Consider the following 23314-nt stretch of genomic DNA (forward strand, 5'->3'; position numbering starts at 1 on the left):
GTTTGTATAGTTAGGAACAAAAATGCAATTTTCGACAAAATTGTCATTTTGCCATTCTAGCATGCAAACATTAAAGGTTACATTTTATTTCTGGCATACAGTTTATTAAGAAATTCAAAATACTAATATAGACTTAAATCAATGAAAAGTGCTAGCAAAAACAAAAAAAAGCAAAACAAAAAATATATTTGTTCCGATAAGTAATACAAACCTCCCCGGTCCTTTAACAACAAAGGAAGGTAGCTAGCGGCAGCTGGAAACGGTTCGTAAGCTTCGAACAAAAAGGGGAGAAACGGTTAGTTAACTGCTTGTCCGATCCGTCGCGCGCCGCGACGACTGGGAGGTAAACAAAATCATTTTGCTTTCGGGGCCGTGTGTGGGGAAAGGACGTGCTCGTCATCGCTCTGCCCGCCTTTGTCGTTTGCTTTGAGTTTGAGTATTTGCCCTCTCTTTCTGTATAAATCAGAGTGATTGTAAGTACTTTTGCATTTCTTTTGTTGATATTGCAATGAGTGAAGAAGAAATGGAGATATCACCACGCCCCCCCCGGTCGCACCCGTAGAGTGTGTCCCGGGCTGGAGGGGCGTAGATGTGGGGGATTTAGATCGTTTGTCGATGTAGATCCTCACGAGGTTTGTACTCGTTGTCGGGGGCGAGAGTGCTCTCGCAACGAGCCCTGTGTAATATGTATGAATTGGTCCGAGGCGCAGTGGGTGCTGTACGAGGGCAGGAAGATGACTTAGGCCGCCCAAGAAGTCATCGGAAAGTCCAGTGACTCCTTTGGTAACGGACACTTCGTCCTCTTTCCTGCCCCCCGGCCAGCCCCCATGTTTCGCGCCTTCCCCTGCGGTAGCGGAGTCCTTCTCCTCTCTCGATCCGTCGAGTGTGGATGAGGGCGCCCGCTACCCGGACGTCCAGTTGTACTCGGGGTCTTCCGTCCGCTCTGGGGGGTGGGGGGGGTTTCTTCTCCCCCCAGGCGTGAGGAAACCCTCTAACTAACCGACTGTTGCTTCCGCAGGTGTGCCATCAGCGAAGGACGACCTGGGACAGGTGTGGGAGTCGCTGGACTGCAGGTGAGTGCCGGAGCATACAGGGGTTGATTCAGCGGTTTGGCGGGGTCGGCAGTGTCACTCATGGTGCGGTGGGGCCACTACAACAACTACAATCTCGACACCAGCATATGAGATGCCACCGCATCTGGTGTATACACACATATCATGCGGTTGACACCCACGCTGCGATCCAAAAACCCATTCCTGCCGTGCCAAAGAGGACGGTGCCACCACCACCTGGATTCTTTGTATTGCCCGACCCCGGACTTCCGTGCCCAAAGAGTACCCCCCACCCCCTGGACCTGCCGCCAGTGCCGAGGATGACGGTAGCTGCCGACAGGACGCCTGGGCTCTCCTGTGGTACCTGCCGTGCCTGCCGTACCTGTTGCTGTCCCAGCCGCTCATTCCTTTCAGATCAGGGGCCTGCTGCTCATTCACTTTCAGATGTTCTGCCGTTCCTGCTGTTCCGGACCTGTTCCTGTTGTTCCGCTGTTGGTGGTGCGGTCACAGTCTCAGGTGGCTTTCCGGACAGGTGCAGTCGGGCCCTGTTGCTTCGGCAACTGCCCCGGCTCCCTCCTGGATGGAAGACCTGACGTCTGTCCTGCGGAGCCTGGCGAACAAGAAGAAGGAAAGGAAGAAGGAAGAAAGTCGTCGTCGTCTTCGTCGTCTTCTTCGTCGTCTGCTGCTCTCCTTCCCCTTCGACTTCTAAGGCTAAACAGACCGAAGAAGAAGAAGGTTGCCTCCTCCCCCCCTAAGAAGACTCCTTCGGGATCTTCTAAGGGCCCGGCTCGCTCAGGCGAGCTGGGGAGCTCTTCTGCTGGTCCTCCTGTTCCTTCGGGAACGGGGCCCGTCACTTCTTCTGCAAAGAAGAAGTCGACGGGGACCAGAGGTGCACCAGCCTCGGCTGGTGCGTCCTCACCTGGTGCTAGCGGTTCTGCCGCTAAACCAGGTTCCGTCTCGTCCGCTTCTCGTTCGCGAGAAGCACCGAGGGAGGGCCTTCCAAAGAAACCGTTCCAGCCAAAGTTTTTGACGCCCGAGCTCGCTCGCCGCTCAAACAGGGGCGGCGCGAGAGCAAGAACTGGCAAAGAGTGTGCACACGACTCCGCCAGGCCAGTGGACGCTCTCGCAGCGATCAACTGGCTGCTCGGGCTGACGTGACGGTCGCTGACCGGCCACGGGTTGAGGCGAGGAAGGAGTCCCCACGGCCGCCCCGGTACCAGCCACGGCTGGTACCAGCGGCTTGACGCGCCAGAGACGCTTGCTGGCGGTCTCGACGCGACAGAGAGCCTAGCAGGTCACCCGTCCGCCGCTCCCGATGGGACCGGGCGGAGACGGTGACAGCGGCAGCTCGCCTGACGCTAGAGATCGTCTCGACGTCTCAGCCGAGCCAATCGCCCCAGGCGAGCGGCAAGGCTAGGCCTGCTGCTCGACCGTCACCGCGGGTTGAGATACCAGCAGCAGCCCTCCACGCACGCTGGTCCTGCCAGCGAGGCGAGGGGGGAGCGTCAGGTCTGCCTTCTCCCGTACCTTCAACCTCCTCGCGCTATACCTGGGAGGAGCGAGGTACCGAGGAGCGATCACGAGAGGTGCGCCGCTCGTGACCCAGCTATGACGCCGTACGGACTCAGGCACGGTTTTAGGACCGACCAGAACGTACGCGCAAGTAGTGGAGGCGACCGTCAGGGGTCTGTCGCTGTTCCTCCTTCGAAGGAGGAGTATCGCGGGATATGCTCTTGCTGGAGGGACTGGACGGTCCTACTCCACAAGACGCTGTAACTCCCGAGATACAGAGGAACTTTGCGGAGGTCATTAAGCTGATGCGTCTGCATAATGACCTCGCGGAAGGATCGCCGCTACCACCGGCAGAGCCCACGTCCCGGCTCGAATCATTTTGGGGTCCCAAGAGGGAACCCAAAATGATTGGTGGGGTTACCGCGATCTGAGCTTGCAGACTCGGTCCTGGATCAGGTGGAGAATCTCGTCTCAGGACGGGAGGACTCGCTAAAGTCCGGACGGTCTTCTAAGCTGCTTCCTCCTCCTCTACAGCGGCAGAGGCGATTCTACGTGCTTCGGAAGACCCGATACTGCCGAAACAGGTTAACCCGGAGTTAGCGAGGCTGAACTCCAGTGTGTCCCTGCAGCAGCTCCTGTCGGAGAACCTATGGTTCTCGCAGTGCAGGAGGCACTTTCCCTGGAATCTACCGCTATGGCAGCATTCCAGGCAGTTTCCTGGTTGGATTTGTGGTCCCTCACAATATCCAAAGTAGCGGCCGGCTCTGGGAGCTCTGCTCTCGAAGACGACGCTTCTTTTAGGAGACTGTGCCAGTCTGGAGGAAGAGCAATCTCTTACCTCGCCCATCAGACTGCTAACCTGTGGGCCAACTTGGTTCTTCGACGTAGGGACGCAGTCCTTACCCGAGTGACCAAGGGGGCCGAGGGCGTGAGGCGGCACTCGGGCTTCGAAATGGACCTCTTAGGAGTTCCCCAGCTCTCTTCCCTGGAGAGATGGTGGACGCTGCGGTGGAAAGGCGGCGCACTGACGAGAGTGACCGCTTAGTTCACCAGGCAGTCTCGAAGGTTACTGGGCAATCTCGAGCGACTGCGGCCAAACCAAAGAGCTTGGCTAGCGCTTCCACGGCGGCGAAGACGGTTGCACCGTCCAAACCCCGTGTGAAGACTCCTGTAGTTTCAACTTCTGCTAGAGGAGGCCCGCAACCAGCCCTCCTCCCAGCCTTCCTTTTCCCTTTCCCCGGGGGTGCTGGAAAGAAGTCGAAACGAGGTGGGAAACGCTAGGGAGGCGCTTCCCCCTCACCTGCTGCCGGAAAGTGGGGGGGTGCCTGGCGAGCCATTGGGCGACTTGGCAGCGCTACGGCGCCGAGAACTGGATAGTAGACGTCCTTCGGAGGGATATCTACTACCCTTCGAGTCTCGGCCCCCCCTCATCTCCAATCCGGTCCACCATCAGACCTAGGTCCGGGGATCAGCAAAGGACAGCGCTCTTCGACAGGAGATCAAGACCATGCTGGCGAAACGAGCTGTAGAAATCGTGGAGGACCAGTCACCGGGCTTTTACAGCCGCCTCTTCCTAGTGGAGAAGGCATCGGGGGGCTGGCGTCCGGTGATAGACCTCTCTCCCCTGAACCGCTTCGTTCGCACGACCGTTCGGACACGTGGAGTCGGCCACGCTCGGTGCTCGACTCGATCAGGGGAACGATTTCATGCTTTCAGTGGACTTGAAGGACGCGTATTTTCAAATACCCATCCATCAGTCCTCCAGAAAGTACCTCCGCTTCATCTTCGACGGGACGGTGTACCAATCAGGGCACTTTGTTTCGGTCTCTCAACCGCCCCACAGGTGTTCACGCGAGTGTTCACTCTGGTGTCGGCTTGGGCCCATTGAACTTCGAAAGGGATACGTCTTCTGAGGTATCTCGACGATTGGCTAGTCCTGGCGAGCTCCGCTCGCAGTTGCTACAGGACAGAGATCGACTCCTCAAGTTTTGTCGCGATCTGGGGATCGTGAAACTACGAGAAGTCGATCTCGAACCCAAGCAGAAGATGAAGTACCTGGGTATGCTGATAGCACGGTAGCAGGGCAAGTCTTTCCCGCAGACTTGCGTATAAGCAAATTCAGGGAGGCAGCCGGCCGGTTCCTGTCTCGGCAGGAACAGGCAGCACAGCAATGGCAAGTCGTGATCGGCCATCTGTCGTCACTCGAGAAGTTAGTCCCTCACGGGCGTCTTCACCTGCGGTCCTCCAGTGGAGGCTAAGGGAGAGTTGGTCTCAGGCCAAGGATCCTCCTTACTTTCCCGTGGCTATCACGGACAAGGTGAGGGCAGGACCTAGCCTGGTGGCTCGACGACAAAACCTCTTAAGAGGAGTGCCCATACGCACTCCCCCCCCGGAGATGCTTCTTGTTCTCAGACGCATCGACCGAGGGATGGGGCGCACACCTGGAGGAGTTGCTGACTGCAGGTGTGTGGGACCATCACCGAAAAGCACCTTCACATCAATGCCTGGAACTCAAGGCGGCGTTCTACGCTCTCCAAGAGTTTCAGGACCCGCTTGGTGGGACACTCAGTGGTGTTGATGTCGACACACCACAGTAGTGGCATATGTCAACAAGCATGGGGGGGCTAGTGTCTCTTCCGCTCCATCAGTTGACGGTGCAGGTGCACGAGTGGGCCACGGCTCACTCGATAGAGCTGTCAGCACGCTACATTCCAGGCAAGAGGAATGTAGTAGCAAGACAAGCTCAGCCGTCGGGATCAGGTGATAGGGACCGAATGGTCTCTACACCAAGACGTGGCGGAAAGGCTCTTCAACCTGTGGGGGCGACCGGTCGTAGACCTGTTCGCCACCCGGCACAAGAAAACTTCAGGTTTTCTTCTCAGCTGTTGCCGGACCCATGGGCAGCTTGCAGAGGACGCTCTCCAACACCCCTGGGACAACCTCTTCGCTTACGCCTTTCCTCCCTTCTGTCTGATTCGGAAAGTGATCAGTCGAGCGCTGGTCACTCCCAATCTCAGAATGATCCTGGTGGCTCCCAAACGGCCGCAAGCCGTTTGGTATCCGGACCTGCTGGCTCTTCTTGCGACGCACCGAGAGCTACCCACTTGGCACAACCTTCTAGCCCAGCCACACGTAGAACGGACGGTACCACCAAGCAGTCCAGTCACCCTTCAAAGCTTCACGGCTGGCTGTTATCCATCTCTTGCGAACGAGGGGCTTTTCTCGTAGCGCAGCAACAGAGATGGCTGGACACGTCCGACAGTCCTCTGCAGCTGTGGTACCAGGGGAAGTGGGCCGTCTTCTGTGGTTGGTGTCGTAGACAGGGTTTGTCTCCTCTCAGAGCCACTCTTCAGCAGGTAGCGGATTTCCCTCGTGTTTGTTCGCCGAGAGAAGCTCCTCTCAGTACCCACAGTTAAGGGATATAGAGCCGCCCTGGCTCTCGTCCTAAAACTGAGGGGACTGGACATCTCGAATTCGTTCGAGATCTCCTTGCTAATGATGGAGCTTCGAAAGGTCTTGCCCACCCAGGGAACTCAGGCCCCCTGCGTGGGATGTGACTCTCGTACTTAGGAGTTTGACTCGAAGACCCTTCGAGCCACTCCGAGAGTCGTCAGACAGGGATCTGACTCTCAAGACCCTCTTCTTGCTGGCCCTGGCATCGGCGAGAGTAGGGGAACTACATGGCCTTTCTTATGATGTTAAACATACCAGAGGCTGGGGATCTGTGACGCTCGATTTCGTCCCGAACTTCGTAGCTAAGACTCAGAATCCGGTTCGATCCCTGACGACAGGTTCGAGTCTTTCACGATCCCCTCCCTTCTGGACTTCACCGATAACGATGCGGATGAGATGCTGCTTTGTCCTGTGAGGGCGCTACGGCGCTATCTGAAGAGAACTCGACATCTCAGGCCTGAGTGTCGACGCCTCTTCGTTAGCACTGGGGTTACCAAGAAAGAAGGTCTCCAAGAACAACGCTTCTTTCTGGCTGCGTGAGGTGATCAGGAGAGCGTACGAGGCTGATGGTAGCGACGACATCCGTACGCTCCGACCGAGAGCCCACGAAGTCAGAGGTATCGGACCCTCCTTAGCGTTCCGTAAGAACTTCTCCGTGGCGCAGTCCTGAAGGCAGGTGTCTGGGCCAACCAGACCACCTTCACGTCCTTCTACCTTCGGGATATTGCCCACAAGTCCTTGGATACTTTTTCCTTGGGACCTGTGGTGGCTGCTCAACACGTTGTGTAAGCTTACCCAGCACCCGAGCAGGCAGAACAGCATCGATTCCTGGTATGACTGGGAGAATGAATGTGCGAATGAGAGAGTGACTGGCTTCTCTTCACCATCTTTCTCTACCTCTACCTGTGGGCAGAGGGATACGGTCGTTTACCTTGCTGGAAGGGAGTCAGATGCAGGTAAGCTATTCAACAGAGCTCCATCCTATCTCATTTAACCAGAGATAGGAGTTGTATTCCACCACTTTCTCCAAACAAGGGGAGAAGTGGATGCCTACATGAGACAAACCCATTAATTTACATTTGCTCATGTAAAGGAAAAAGTTCTTACAATGCTGGTACAAGAGATACGCTTGCCTCTCTCTTAGTACTCGGCCCAGAGGTCTGACCATTGATCCTGCGGTGCACACCCCGATCAATCGGACAGAGGCTTGGATCCCTCCCTCGCTCTTACGACCAGGGAGGCATTCCAGGGATGGACGAACACCAGTCTGTTCATCAAAAGACTCAGATTCCTCCCACCAAGAAGTGAGTCTTCCTATTGTTAAAGGACCGAGGGTTTGTATTACGTATCGGAACAAATGACAATTTGTCGAAAATTGCATTTTTCCTAACTATACAAACCTGAGGTCCTTTACATATAGTCCCTCCTCATGCCACCCTCACTCTGCGTATTTTGCATGGGCCAAAGCAAAAGTGATTTGTTTACCTCCCAGCCGCGCGACGATCGGACAAGCAGTTAACTACCGTTCTCCCCTTGTTCGAAGCTTACGACCGTTCCAGCTGCCGCTAGCTACTTCCTATTGTTAAAGGACCTCAGGTTTGTATAGTTAGGAAAAATGCAATTTTCGACAAATTGTCATATATATAATCCAATTATCCGTAGTCGTTCCTCTATGGTTTTCGGCAGCCAGATGTACGACAAGGTTAGAAACATTGGATGAATTAAATTAAAATTTGTAAATAACAAAGTAAAGTTGAACTAAATAACGAGTAAAGTAAACAATTTAGGGAATAAAACTTTGCAGTTTTGTCGTTTGCTGTTCGTAACTGTTTGTGGCGCGTGCGCTATGGAATCAGGAACAGCAACTTGTTTAAAGTGCAATGTGGAGTGAATTGAGACCAAAATGTGTATAATAACAATCAAATAAGCACTGTGGAGTTTCAGTTGTGATGGCAGTAAGGATAAAAACCACCGATTACAAGGTAAAAATGAATTCAGTTCAAACCATGACCCCGGGAATAAAAAGTTTCATACTTTCAGTAATATAGGCAACAAAATGTTGTTTTATTGTGCTGATTACAACTGCAATCTTGAGTAAGATCAATAAATGTTACATATATACGCTAACATTGTTCAAATGAGTGCTGGGAAGGCTGGGAAAGATGGTTGTCGTCACTGATCAGAACCTGTACATCCACACGGTAGCCGCCATATTGGATTTCAAAACTGCCTTGAAAACATATTTTACGAAGAGCGTCACATGCTTATTTTAGTTCGTATGGGGCTTTCATATATCACATTATGTTGACGAAACTTCAATCTTTTAAATGGTATGCTTGGAGTTGTAATTGTATTCTTGTTTCACCATTTAAATATCGAGTGAGTAAGACCTGTCCACCGTGATAAGGGTTGGTAGTCACTGGTGTTTCCCCCTATCCTGCTTGGGCATAGGAGGCCTATCTATATAATGGAGCCCAACCTAACCTAGGACCTCCTCCTCCTCTTCGTAACCTAACCAGACCTTAAAGGTGTGATTTTTCAATTCTACTATAACGATTTTTCGGATCACCTGAAGATTAGCCACCCCTAATACCTCTCCTGAAGAAAATCGACCCCAATATTTTCCTCCTGAAGAAAAGCGACCCCAATATTTTCCACCTGAAGATAAATGACCGCTGCTTGTTGGTGTCTCCAATCTTCAGGTGACCCACTTTAGCTCATAATATTATAGAAAAAATAAGAAAAACATAAAGATATATATTCATTAAAAACTACGTTATTAAACATTTGTTAAAAACCCAAATTTAGACAAACAATCAATAGTTAATTAAAAACGTATTGTCTTACAATTTCAGTACAAAAATAATCAAACCTACTGTAACCCCTGTGGCTAGCGCAGCGCAGCGCAACATTAACCTCTGCCAGAACATACCGAGCTTGCCAAGAATCTTTAAATATGCGGATAAGGCGCGAAGCGCCGTTCTGCCATGGCCTTACTGTAACCCCTGTTAATTCCTCACCTTAAGAAAAGCGACCCCAATATATTCCACCTGAAGAAAAGCGACCCTAGCGTGTATTGGGGTCGCTTTTCTTCAGGTGATCCGATTTTTCAATTCTATTACATCGAGTTTTCAATTTTATATAGATTTTTCCTTTCTATATTGATTTTTCAATTCTATTATATCAGTTTTTCAATTCTATAGGGATTTTTCAATTCAGTAACGATTTTTCAATTCTCTATCGATTTTTCAATTCTAATATGTTGATTTTTCAATTCTATATCGATTTTTCAATTCAATATCGTTGTTCGTTGTTAAACATGTGAGATTATAATGATTTAACAAACGTTGAATTTGTCGCAATCACGTGAGATGAGGGTAAACGACCAACTGGCCATCGTTAAGCTCGAAATGACCACTTTTTTTCCACTAGATATTTAATGGGTGAAACAACAATATACAACTACATCTTTAAGCATACCATTCAAAAGGTTGAAACTTTACCTTTTGAATGGTATGCTTGAAGATGTAATTGTATGTATATTGTTGTTTCACCAATCAAATGTTGAGTGGAAAAAAAGTGGTCATTTCGATGGAAATGGTGGCCATTTGGTCGTTTACCATAAATGTCATCTAGTGGTTGACATTTTTCATAATATTAAACATTACAGACATCTGTCTTATAGCATAATCAAAACCTCTGCCTTAAGTTCATTATTTTCTCAAGTATTGGGATTTTCCATCATTTCAGAATTTTTTTCTGCAGATATTAGAGAAAATATAGCCATGTCAAAGCAAGTGTCAACCGCACTATCGGACCTGGTGTTAGCCCTGTCTGCAGTCTGGGGCTTTCGGATGCTTCACGAGACTAAGAAACATGACTTCCAGTTTGGCAAGTGGTGGTTTATGCTGGAGACTCTGGCTGCAAGTCTTGGAGTTGTGAAGTTTAGTGGTTGTAAGTTTAACAAATGACTATTTTTTCATTTGTATTGAAATGAGAATTTTACAGTAACAGACCTCATTACTGTGTTTTAAGGTAATGGACATTGTCTGGTATCAGTCAAACTTAAGTCTAATACAGTCAACCCCTTGGATAGGAGGTAGGTACCATAACTCCCCCTCCCCCCCTTGCTAACTGCTGAATTCTGTGAATACTTGACACCTCTCGAATAATGCTTATAACTGTCGATTTTAACAGTTCAAACACCAAAGACCTCCTCTGACAATGCTAAAAATGCTTTAACTGACCATTTTAATAGTTAATCACAAAAAATCCATTTAGTCATGAAAAAATTATGAATTACACGTATAGGCAAATTTTCTACGAATGCAGATAGTTTACGTTTTACAGAAAAATCAGCAAATGGCGAGGTCCACTGTATAGTACTTTCTTAAAAAGTTCCTAAATGAAGCATCTGTGAGTGGTTCCATTTAGCAGTGCTCGAATTAAACAAACGGACACTTGATTCTATTTGGTAGAATGTATGAATGAGAAAGACAAACATTTTGTTTTATTCATTTATAATGCTCATTTCTCAATGGTTAACCAAGGACTAGAGTTCTTTGGAACTGGATTGAAGTTGAACACATAGTCTTATATGTTACTGTTTGTAAGCATCATTTTCTAAGATCAGTTAGAGTATCCTGTGACTGTAAACAAAATCACACCAGTGTTTTATAGAGTTTATAGTTATGTCGATGGGTTTTTTGATAAATGTTTCTCGTTTATTTCTTCCCACAGTGCTGCCCAACTATCACGCATCCATTGTAAGATACCACAAGAACTTTTCTTGGCTGTGCAGGGCAATTGGCATTCCTTGCTTAGCTGCAGAACTATGCAGATTAAATGATTATGGCATGGTTGCTCAGGTGAAATTCAGATTATTTGAGTCATTTGTCTTTATTTAAATATATTCATTATTCAAGATTGGTGAATTTGAAGGTCACCACTTGCTACTTGTTATTCATAATTTGACATGGGATGAAATTATTTATCATAATTCTGTGTCCTATCATAATTTACTGCAATTTCCTTTTTCCCGCAGGGTTTCCTATTCAGTGCTGTGGCAACATTTATAACTTCCTCAGTTAAAAGTGCACAAAAAGAAAGAGTAACTCTCCTTGTTAATGCGTTGTCCATCGTTGCCATATTAGTGTTGGGTGTAATAGGCAAGTATGAATTATCTTTTTTATTTACTATTAAATGGAGCTATGTGTTTATATTTCATGCTTAAAATATCCTTATTGATGATTTTTATGTAACCTTTATCTTTTGCAGGGTCTAAAATTTTTAGAAACTGCTTTAAATTAGGCTAGCTTTTACTTGTAGAATTGAATATTCTTAATGATGAAAGGGTTTACATATTCATCAACACTTCCCGTTTTATTTTCTTTCCAAAATCCAACTTGTCATTGTTTCCTATAAATTTAAATACAAATGCTTAATAAGTCACCTCCTGACATTGTTGGGGTTAGTGACATTAATTATCACTCTGTTAGTCTGATGTCTTTACATCCTTTTTGCATAGCAACACCTCCTGCATGATTGAAGAGATTCCAGGTTGTGTAAGGTCCTTCAGTCATGTCATTTTCCTTGCCACCATAATTACTTTTTACATTGCTGGAAGAATGTTAATCAAACTTAGCTCAAAAGTATACCCTCTTGTGTAGATCCACACCAAAGGAGATAAGGTCTCTTGTTTGTCTGTGTGTCATGATTGCCTTGTCATCACAGGGTTACATACTTAAAAGGTACAAAGGGAGACTGTCTTGCAAGAAGGCAGATTATTGTTTGTCTGTAACATCTATGTAGCCGGAGGGACCTTGGGAAAATGCGGTAAAAGGGTGACCGTTTTGCATGGATGTGTACACGGAAAGCATCCATATGTCCATTAATATCTGACAGAGTAGCCTCTTCACTGCAATTTCTGCGCAACTGAAGCAATTTCAGTCTAATGTGGTAGAAAGGTAGACCGTCTTGTTTACATGAATATAACAGGTCAATATTTTCTTGTCTGTCTGTTACCTTGTGCATGTCATTGCAACATGTACATGATTGCAAGGATTTAATTCAGAATCAGTACAAAAGTAGAACTCCCAGCACAAATTTAAAGGGAAGTAAGAACTGTTACACAACACATGTACATTTTGTATGGTGCTTTATTTCACTCTTGGCTCTGTTTCTCCGTTTTTCACACATGGACTTCCTGAGCAATTTAATGATTTCTGGCATGTTCCAGATGTATGAAAACTATGAATAATAGTAATAATAATAGCCAGGTGTGCACTCAGTTGATTGTGTCCATTCATTACCAAAGAATTCTTCATTCCAAAGTATGTCAGAATTTCGTAGAACACAGATTTATGGACTTTCATTTGCATAAATCAGTTACCTTATAATTTTCTTAACTGTAATGACATTTTGTTATGTTTTGCAGGTGGTAGTGTCAACCTCATGGCTGCCGGGGGGCTTTTTGTTTTAAGTGCCATTGTTGGCGACGAAGGTCACATCAAAACGCTCAACATGCCTCGTGTTGACATTTTACATTACCATTTTAGTAGCCGTTAATTATTTTTGATAGTGTGGGGGATGAAAGCAATAAGGTATGTGGTAATTTTGTTTTGAACAATGTATGAATTAAATAAAACATTGCTAGTTTAGTCAAATGTGTTCAGTAAAGTTAGGTTAAGTGGGCTAATCATAGAGAGCCTGAATGGTGTTAATTTTACCCTCTTATGTAACGACTTAACAACCCATTAGAGGTTTTTATTTTATGTGGTCATGTTTCCTGCTTTTGTCATTATGTGCTCGCATACGTATTTGGTTGGGCATTGAAGTGTGAGAAAAAGTTTGGAAGGAAAGTAGGGTAATACATACTCTGGTGTTTATTATGTATAGTACTTTAGTTTCAAGACCTATAGCTTATGGATATATTTTATATACTATTATTAAGATCTTTGGTACAATCTTATTGACCTCTTTTCTTTGCATTCATGATACAACGAATTCCTGTAAGATGCTAATTTTGTAATGCTTATTTTGATTTGAATGTGACCAAAGATTTCTTAATACCATCTTTTTATAATGCACATGTTCCATAATGTTGCATATAATTTTAGTGCTTGATATAATAAGATAATTTATTTTCAGTTTACCCATTTTCATAGTGGATGTGTTGAATCAATATATTCATCTAGTCGTAGGTTACCTCAAATTAGATGGTGGATTATTCTCATGGTCTATAAAGATTATACGGTGCTGTAAGTACAGTACTATACTTTCTCTGCTGTAGTAGTTTAGAAAATTATCTTGCTAAGAAAGTACTGTAATGTATAGTGTATTAGGATCAGCACTTGTATGTTTTTTTAACTTGAGTTACAGTAAATTTTTATACATTTGTCATTTTATCTGTAGTGTACAGTTATATGCCATTTGAAATGCAGAAAATGTAACTCAGTTTATACTTGGAATTGAGGTCATATAAACTTTATTTTCTATGCCAGTATCCCTTTGGTGTCTGTTTATTTTAGGAGTACCAAACTATCCATAGCTAAAACTTATGCATTTGATTACCTGGTAAGTGAAGTACGTACTGATTCCTTCGTTAATATTGGTCTTGCTATCCATTGAAAGGCGTCAGTGTTTAGAATTTACAACTATCTTAAAAGATGGTTTTTGTTGTAAGTAGTTGGTAATTTAGACATCTTTATTGTTGGGTCCTTTACTGAGAAGAACTAAGAAAAATGTTGTTGTTTATAAGGAATTACAGTACAAATGGAAACTAAGACATCTTGAAGTCAGTTACTGTAAATGTTGAGTTTCCACATAGTATCTTTTTAAGGTGAATCAAATGTATGTCCACTTGGTATCTTTTCAGAGTTTATCAGATGTGTAGGTTGATTTCTTAGGAGGCTGTAGTAGATTAATAGAAATGTTTACAGATGTAATGGATTAGCAAAAATATTTTCCCATATTATATACCTATTTAAGTAGAAAAGGGTTGAATCAAAGGAATGTTAAGAGATGGTATTTTTTGCATTTTCTCACAAAGGGCAATGCTTTCTTTGTGAATTAGATTTTAATTCACGATACTTTGCAATATTCCAGGTTTTTCAGTTTTGGTTTATCCATTTGTGATCACATGACTAGTTGGGTATTGTAGTATACAAAACTGTATAATGAGGGTAAAGTATAATTATTCTTTTGTACATTATGTGGTGTAAGTAGTGACAGAAATGCTGTATATACATAATATGTAGAAAACAAAAATAAAAGGGCATAATCATCCGCATATTATGTGTACAAGTAAAAACACGCACGAATAAAGAAATTGAAAGAAAACTGCAACAGAGATATTGATTAGAGAAGGAAACTGGATAACTGAAGCACTTAGTCCAAGTAAGTTGAATCGTAATCTTTGCAAAACTGGCTTTTACAAATGCTGAATGTAATTCCATTTTAGCTGTCAGTGTATTACATTAAAAATGATTTGGTAAATTAGAGTTTACAGTCTTTTCCAGCATGTGATAAGACACTTTAGTTACCGAGACTGAAAGGCGTACCATCGTATGTACATAGCATTAATGCATGTGATTTTTATTATACTTAAAATTGAAATTTTTGAGTGTTATCAATTTTAATAGTTTTAATGGATTCTTTGAAAAAGAATGGCAAAATAAATTTTACATTCTGTATATACAACTTTTTTAACAGGTGTTTATGCTGCTCCTACGAGTCAAGGTTTTTGGCTTGGAGGTTTGGCCAAACTATAATGAACTAAGTACGGGTGTTGATGCATAGCAATGTGAATTCTTATTGCCCACAAATCATTATCAGATCTACTACTAGTTTGTTTAGCTCATGTAGTGGGGTTTTTAGTAAATTTCAGGAGTATATAGCTACTTTGTAAGAGAATTATTGTGTATAATATATCTATTATGCATTATATACTTGACTTTTCAGAACTTTTTCTCTCTAGATTGAATTTTCCATCTTAATAGGGATGTGGCTATCTTTTGTAAAGTATAATTTTACTCGTGAATCCATCGCACTGATAGTGATGATAAAGTAAATGAAATATGGCTTTTAATATGATTTAAAAATCGTTGTGCTGTAGTGTTTTAATTTGTGTTGTTAGAAACAGTTCACCGAACTTGTTTATTTTTCCTTCTCCATCAGATACGGGGAACGCTTTTCATTTTTTACCAGTTGTAATTGACTACTGTTGTTAAATATAATGTAAACAGGTGTTGTTTCCAACTGAATGGAAAGTATATGCCAGTTGGGGAAATGTATATGTAGGTATTTTTTTTCATTAATGTATTATTTTTTATATTATTTGCAAAAGATTTTCATACTGTTTATTGGTTGTATGTTTTCAGTACATATGTATTATTTGTTCTTTTGTTGTGAATTGATTTTTCACTTGTACTATTACAGAATTTCTTTGAAATTTTGTTAGAAATAAGTGCTTTAATCTATGTTCAGTAGGTTGTAAACTTGAGACAAAACAGTTAACCAACAAAAACTATTACCATAAAGAAAAGGTTTTACTTTAATTAATACATAGAGGAATTGCCAATGGAATAATGAATCATTTTAATGCTTTCAAGTCAAGAGTGATATACTTAAATAGTTTACCATGATAAAATTTTGACTAGTTATATAAGAGGATCTTTCAGCTGTCATATGATATTTTATCTTTGCTTCAACTTCAGTATTCAAATTTTTGTACATGAACTTCCCTGACAGATATATACTTAGCTATAGTCTCCGACGTTCCCGACAGAATTTCAAATCTCGCGGCACACGCGCAGGTAGGTCAGGTGGTCTACCTTACCCGCCGCTGGGTGGCGGATGTACGAACCACTCTCCCGTAAGCTTGTCAGATTTTTCTCTGTCGCGGGAACGATAACACTGTTGTCGGTTCCTCTTGATAGTTTTTCGATTCTCGCTTGCCTGGAGTTAATTTGGACTTCTTTTGGTGACGTATTCGCTTTGTTTGGCTTGGCATACGCTGATTGTGGACCGGTTTGATTTTGAGTTTGATTTTCTTTAACGATGTCTGATCTAGAATCGGTAGTTAAAACTTCGGTTTTGTTTAGGGTTTACGTGAATGAAGGATGTAAGGTGAGGTTGCCGAAAGCTTCGGTAGACCCCCACACGGTTTGCATGAAAATGCAGGGGGAATGAATGTGCTTTTGCTAACCCTTGTAATGAATGTAAGGGATTGAATGAAGAAGAATATAGGCTCTCTCTTCTTATGTTAGGAAGTTGGAACTGATAGAGTGCGTAAGGCTTCCTCTAGAAGTTCTAGCAGATCTAGAATGAGTGAGTTGGATGTGGATCCTAATAGTACTAACGTAGAATTAGAACCTTCTTCCCAAGTTGCAGCCCCGGCTCCCCGCACCGAAGCCGAAGATTCGCCTTCGGAGGCGGCAGCTCTGAAAGCCAAGAATCGTTCTATGGATCAGAAGATTCGTCAGTTGGAAGGTAAGGAGAGTGTTAGTGATCAGTGCAGTGTCCCCAGTGTTGTGGAGGGTGCATCTGACCGGCTCCTTAGTGCCTCTAGGCCTAGACCTCTTCCAGACTCCCAGTTCCAGTGGAGTAGGAAAGTCGAAAGCCGCAGGAGGGCTAGGGAGAGCCCCCACCGGTCAGGCGTCCCCTCGGCAGATCCTGAAGTACGCTCCCAGGCTGCCTCGGATCGCTACAAGAAGGAGCTCCTACGCCAATGCTTCTCCTCTTCGTCGTCTCCCTCTCCGAAGAGAGGTTGGAACTCCCCGATGCGTCGCGCCCGTTGAAGAGGGCTTGGAAGGCTCCCTGCAGCCTTTGGATTGGCTAGTCCGGAGGTTTTCCCGGAAGAATCGTCGGTGGAGGCGAAGAAACCCAAGAAATCCTGTGATCGTTCTTCTTCTCGCGCTCCGCGCTCGGCGCTGCTTCCGAGGAAGAACAAGAAGATTCTCCTAACGAGAGTACTCGCGGGACTTCAAGCTCAGATCACGGCGCTAGCAGACTCTCTAGCAGTTAGATCACGTAGGAAGAAGGACGTTTCTCTTCCGATCAAGAGATCTAGGCGCCGCTCTTCAGAGGATCGTTCTCTTCATATGGGGAGGTTTCGTATGAAGGTGGGGGCTCGCGTGAGCGCCCTCGCTCGAGTGGACGCCCGCGCCCTCGCAAGTGAGCGCCCTCGCTCGCCTGGCTCTCTTTTCGATTTCAAGACGCCAAACATCGGTAGGACGCTCTATGGAGAAAGAAGTTTTTTCTCCAGATTGGATTCCCGCTTCCGGTAAGCGCACTGCACCTGCTCATCACGCGATTTCTTCATCTCCCTCGCGTGAAACTTCTCCTCAGCAGCCTCAAGATTCTAGAAGGCGCCCTTATACAAGTAGGCGTTCTTCTTCCAGATGTCACTCTCCTCGAGTGTCGGATCGTGACTTCTCTCCTGGTAGGAGTCGTGTGCATGATAGACGGCCTACTGTTAGCCGCTCCCCGCAAGGTAGGCGCCAAGAGCCTACTGCACATAGATCTCCTAGTAGGCGCTCGTCTCTTTTAAGGCATCATACTCCTGGTTATTCTCCTAGGGGCAGACAACAAGAGTCTTTCAAGCGCCCTTCTCCGTGTAGGCGCTCTCCCGCTTCTAGGCGCACTTCTCCTGACCGTTTGTCTCTTGGTAGGCACCAGGAATCCCGGAAGCGCCCTTCTCCAAGTAGGCGCTCGTTAGTTTTGAAGCGCCCTTCTCCTGAATGTTACCCTCTTGTTAGACGTCAAGAGTCTCGCAAGCAGCCTTCTCCTAGTAGGCGCATTTCGCCTTCCAGTCGGACTTCCGTTGATCGTACGCAACTGGACAGGTATGGAGAGCCGGGGCGCAAGCCGCGTAGCTCTCGATAGGCGCTCTTCTCCTGGCAGCCGCTCGCCTCAGGATAGGCACATAGAGTATAGTAGGCGCTCGCCTCCTCGTAAGCGCCCTGTGGATGTTTCCGAGGATTCTCGGAGTAGGAGCCCTACCTCTCCTTCGGCTGAGATTCCGTATACCTCGAAGAGGGAGTCTCATCGTAGACTTCCCAGATCTTCTCATCGTTCTCCAGTGGATGTGAACTCTTCTAAGAGAGGGCGTTCTCCAACCTCTCGCTCAACTCCTGCTAGGATCCCTTCGTCACCTAAGGATCTTCCGCGCTCACCTCGACAAGACGTCCTAGAAGGTTCGGATGAGGAACCGAACACTTCTGCTGCTGTCTCTTCTTACAAGAAGCTTACAGAGCTACTTTTACAAGTTTTTGGGGATTCCCTTACGCCTAGGCTGGCCTCCTTCTCCTCACTCACTTTTTTCAACGGCGAAGACAGCGAAGAGTTCTTCTTGTGTGAGGATGAAGCCAACTCTTTCTATGAAGAAGGCACTGAGGAGTTTTGGTTCCTGGGGATGGCTTCCAAAGAAGAAGCGGGGAAAACGATGTTCGCTTTTCCTCCTTCGAAGTTATCAGGACGCGCTGGTTTCTGGTACGAAACAGGAGAGCCCTTAGGATTGGGTCTACCGTCTTCGGCTGATTCGGATTTTTCGGCACTGGTAGATTCGACAAGGAGAACTGCCCTTAACTCTGCTAAGACGACTTGGGCAATGAATGAATTGGATCATTTGCTCAAAGGTATGTTTAGAGTGCTAGAAGTATTTAACTTCCTTGATTGGTCGTTGGGAGTTCTAGCCAAGAAAATTGAAGTGCCAGAGTCAATTTCGCCAGAAGATCTTATGTGTGTTTTGTCTTGTATGGACAAGTCGGTAAGAGACGGAGCGAGTGAAATCGCCTCCCTTTATGGGGCCGGGATCGTGAAGAGGTCGGTTTATTGTTCCTTCTTAACGAAGTCGGTCTCCCATGCTCAGAGGTCTTCTTTGCTGTTTGCTCCTCTGCTACTCAGTTGTTCCCGAAACATCGAGTGCAGGACATTTCGAGGTCACTTTCGGCCAAAGCCACCCAGGACCTTTTGGCACAGTCGGCAAGAAAACCTCCGCGCCCTTCCTTCCCTACCAAGGCTAAGAAGGAAAAGGCAAGTGTTCGAGAACCCTTTCGAGGGGCATCTTCATCAAGAACCTCTACGTTTAGAGGTCGTAGACCTTCAAGAAGGGGTAAGACTTTCGCCAAGTCTGTTAAAGCCCCCAAATAACTTGCAAGTCCTTCAATCAACGGTGGGCGCCAGACTCTTAGAGTTTGCAGAAGTCTGGGCCCAAAAAGGGGCGGATCCTTGGACCCTTTCTATTTTGAGGAGAGGTTACCTCATCCCTTTCGTCGAAAGACCTCCCTTGACGACCATCCCAAGGGAACTGACGGCCATCATGAATCAAGCTCTCCATCTAGCAGTAGATCAGATGCTGGAGAAGGGGGCTATCGAACTAGTGACAGACCATCATTCATCGGGCTTCTACAACCGCCTTTTCCTAGTTCCGAAGTCCTCAGGGGATGGAGACCGGTGTTGGATGTAAGCGCCCTGAAACTTCTTCGTAGAAAAGAAGAAGTTCACGATGGAAACGCCTTCATCAGTGCTGGCGAGCACTTCGTCCAGGGGACTGGATGGTTCCTTGGATTTACAGGACGCTTACTTCCACGTACCGATCCATCCTTCCTCGAGGAAGTTTCTCAGATTCATGATGGGGGGGAAAATTTTTCAGTTCAGGGCTCTGTGTTTCGGCCTCTCGACGGCCCCTCAAGTGTTCACGGTGGGGATTTTGAGGAATGTGGCTCAATGGCTTCATTTGAAAGGGGTAAGGATATCCATGTACCTCGACGATTGGCTAATAAGGGCCAATTCAGAAGATCGTTGTTTGAAGGACTTACAAGTAACTAAGAATTGACGAAGGCTTTGGGACTTCTCGTCAATTTCAAGAAGTCATCACTAATTCCGAGCAAGAGTGTGTGTATCTCGGGATACAGATGAACTCTCTGAGTTTTCGGGCTTTTCCCTCGCAGGAAAGGATAGCCCGAGGATTCGAGAGAGTAACAACCTTCTTAGGGAAAGAAGTATGCACAGTGAGGGAGTGGATGAGTCTGCTGGGGACGCTCTCCTCTCTGGAGCAATTCATTTCCCTAGGAAGGTTGCACCTGAGACCACTCCAATTCTTTTCTTCATCGGAATTGGAGTCGTCGTTCTCAGGATTTGACGTTCTCCCTGTCGTTATCCCAGGACATCAAGAAACATCTCTTATGGTGGACAGATCCCAACCTCTTTGCGAAGGGACTGTCTCTTCAATCACAGACCCCCAACCTGGTGTTGTTCTCCGACGTGTCGGACATGGGGTGGGGTGCAACTCTGGGAACCAGCGAAGTGTAGGTACCTGGGTGGGGGACCAGGTAGCCTGGCACATCAACAGAAAGGAGTTGATGGCTGTGTGGTTGGCTCTGAAGGCTTTCGAGCCCAAAGTCAGAAGATCGGTAGTGCAGGTCAACGCGGACAACACTACAGCTCTGGCATTACATCAGGAAACAGGGGGGGACGCATTCCTTCTCCTGTACGAGACAGCAAGAGACCTTCTTCTGTGGGCAGAAGAAAGAGGAATCAAGCTTCTCACCAGGTTCGTGCAGGGAGAAAGGAATGTAAGAGCAGATCTCCTCAGCAGGAAAGATCAGGTCCTTCCCACAGAGTGGACCCTTCATCTGGATGTATGCCAGAGCCTGTGGAAGTTATGGGGCAGGCCACACATAGACCTCTTTGCCACGTCAAAGAACAAGAGGCTGGATCCTTAACTGCTCTCCGATATCGGATCAGAGGCAGTAGCAATAGATGCTCTTCTTCTAGACTGGAACGGATCGACGTCTACGCGTTTCCCCCCTTCAAGATCCTGGGGCTAACCATCAAGAAGTTCGTAGAGTCCGATTCAACGAGAATGACCTTAATCGCTCCCTTTTGGCCGGCCCAAGAATGGTTCACAGAGGTACTGGAATGGTTGGTGGACCTTCCAAGATCGCTCCCGCTAAGGAGCGATCTACTCAGACAACCCCACTTCGACAGGTACCACAAAAATCTCCTCGCTCTCAGTCTGACTGGTTTCAGACTGTCCAAAGTTTGGTCAGAGCGAAAGGCTTTTCAGCAACAGCTGCTAAAGCAATCGCAAGAGCGAGGAGACCTTCCACCTTGCGTGTATACCAGTCAAAGTGGGATGTCTTCAGACGTTGGTGCAAGAGGAAGAACATTTCCTCTTCCAGTACCTCTGTGACCCAAATTGCGGATTTCCTTATTTTCCTCAAAGAAGAATGTCATCTGGTTGTGTCAACTATTAAGGGATACCGCAGTATGTTGGCGGCGGTATTTCGGCATAGAGGCTTAAATATATCCGATGATAAGGACCTGCATGATCTTATTAGATCATTTGAAACCATTAAGCGTCCTCATGTAGTACCGAACTGGAATCTAGACGTAGTCCTACAATTCCTTGGATCGTCTAGATTCGAACCTCCTGGCTTAGCCTCTTTCAAGGATTTGACGAAGAAGGCTATCTTCCTTTTGGCCCTAGCTACAGCTAAGAGAGTGAGTGAGCTCCAAGCTATTGAGGGCAATGTAGGGTTTAAGGAAGATTCTATGGTGTGTTCATTTCTTCCAAGTTTCCTGGCAAAGAATGAAAACCATCACTCCCTTGGCCCAGGAGCTTTGAAGTTCGTAGTTATCTTTTCTAGTAGGGGAAGAGCCTGAAAGAACTCTTTGCCCTATGAGAATTTATGAAGTATTTCCTTAAGAGGAAGGAAACAACTTAAGGCTAAATCAAGATGTGCTTTGGTGCTCCGTAAAGGACCCACTCGGCCCATGTCGAAGAATGCTCTTTCCTTTTTTCTGGAGGAAAGCCTTATTACAGAGGCACCATGTTGCCTGTAAGGAAGATCATTTTAAGACTACTGAAAGTGAAAGCTCACGAGGTGAGAGCCATCGCAACTTCGCTTGCATTCAGAAAAAATATGTCTGTGCGGAACTTGATGGAGGCGACTTTTTGGAGATGCCAATCGGTTTTTGCAAACCACTATTTACGTGATGTAAAAATCACATATGATAAATGCTTCGCCTTGGGTCCTTTCGTATCGGCGGATTCGGTGCTGGGGCAGGGAGCTGAAACTTATCCTGTGTAAATTTTTATATGTTACCCTATATTTTATATTGTTGTTTTTTGGTTGTCTGAAAGAGGTTGCAGGAGGCACCTCTTTTTGTCGTAATATTAACCCTTTGTATTTTGGTTAGGTGGTCTGGTGGGTTTTGGCTCCTTGCAGAGGTAGTGGTAAGGATCTGTTAGGTAAGCGGACAAGGTCCCTCTAACAGCATCCGACTTGGATTCTACCACAATAGGGGATCACATATCCCAGTGGTAGATCCGAGAGTCTTTCAGCATTAGGTCACGTCCTAGCTGTAGCTCTCCAGGCAATGCAGACTCAGAGATAGTATCTATGAAGTCTTCATCCTGAAAAGGTGAGAACCAAGGTTTTTATATCCTACAACATTAGTTGTTTCCCGTCTTACCTGTATTATTGAGCTGTCTCTTACCCTCCACCAGGGTGCCAATCAGCTAAGTATATATCTGTCAGGGAAGTTCATGTACAAAAAATGATATTGTTAAACTACAATAAAGTTTTGTACATACTTACCTGGCAGATATATCGATTAATGGCCCACCCAGCCTCCCTTAGGAGACAGGTGGAAGAGAAAAATCTGACAAGCTTACGGGAGTGGTTCGTACTATGCCACCAGCGGCGGGTAAGGTAGACCACCTGACCTACCTGTCGCGTGTGCCGCGAGATTTGAAATTCTGTCGGGAACGTCGGAGACTATAGCTAAGTATATATCTGCCAGGTAAGTATGTACAAAACTTTATTGTAGTTTAACAATATCATTTTCCACATTGCAGTGCAAATGGGTAATAACTGGATGGTTGTGTTGCGAGATGCTTCTCTTAGTGTCAGTAGAAACACTGGGTTTCCAGCATAAGTTTAAGTGTCATTTTGTGACAACAAAAACTGATTTCTTTACAGGGATGTGAGCAATTTTCAGGGGGTTTTCAGTATTACTTTGGCATTGCTCTATCATAAACTGAAGCACCACTAATGCAGTTAGTTCCTTATTTTTACTTTTGGCATGGCAGTCATAAAGATTTGTTTAAATAGACATGTTGATGTGTATGAGTCTGAAGTGTTATGTTTCATTTTAACCTAGTTAGACTGTACTTAGGAAAATTTTGTATTTGTGCATATAAGATATTAACGTGATTAAATCATTTTTAAAATTAGTATCAGTCTTGTAATGGTAACTAGTTAATAAAAAAGATAAAAGCATCCTTC

At 45.7% G+C, this 23314-nt stretch overlaps 2 protein-coding genes across 3 annotated transcripts in view; one reads left to right on the forward strand and one right to left on the reverse strand.

Annotated features, from left to right (window-relative positions):
* Positions 1-14860, forward strand: part of LOC135211871 (uncharacterized) — a 31563-nt gene extending 16703 nt beyond the window's left edge. The window contains exons 2-5 of one of the 2 annotated variants that reach the window (XM_064245092.1): positions 9768-9971; positions 10758-10885; positions 11062-11185; positions 12454-14860. In XM_064245092.1, coding sequence (XP_064101162.1) covers positions 9803-9971; positions 10758-10885; positions 11062-11185; positions 12454-12584 — 552 coding nt within the window. In that variant the 5' untranslated portion in view covers positions 9768-9802 and the 3' untranslated portion in view covers positions 12585-14860. The remainder of the gene's footprint in view (positions 1-9767; positions 9972-10757; positions 10886-11061; positions 11186-12453) is intronic. The other variant, XM_064245091.1, reaches the window with a different exon arrangement.
* LOC135211872 (putative ammonium transporter 1) overlaps positions 1-23314 on the reverse strand; it is an 82339-nt gene that overhangs the window by 33545 nt on the left and 25480 nt on the right. The window lies entirely within an intron of this gene.

Source organism: Macrobrachium nipponense, chromosome 40, assembly GCF_015104395.2.
Source record: "Macrobrachium nipponense isolate FS-2020 chromosome 40, ASM1510439v2, whole genome shotgun sequence".
NCBI lineage: Eukaryota > Metazoa > Arthropoda > Malacostraca > Decapoda > Palaemonidae > Macrobrachium > Macrobrachium nipponense.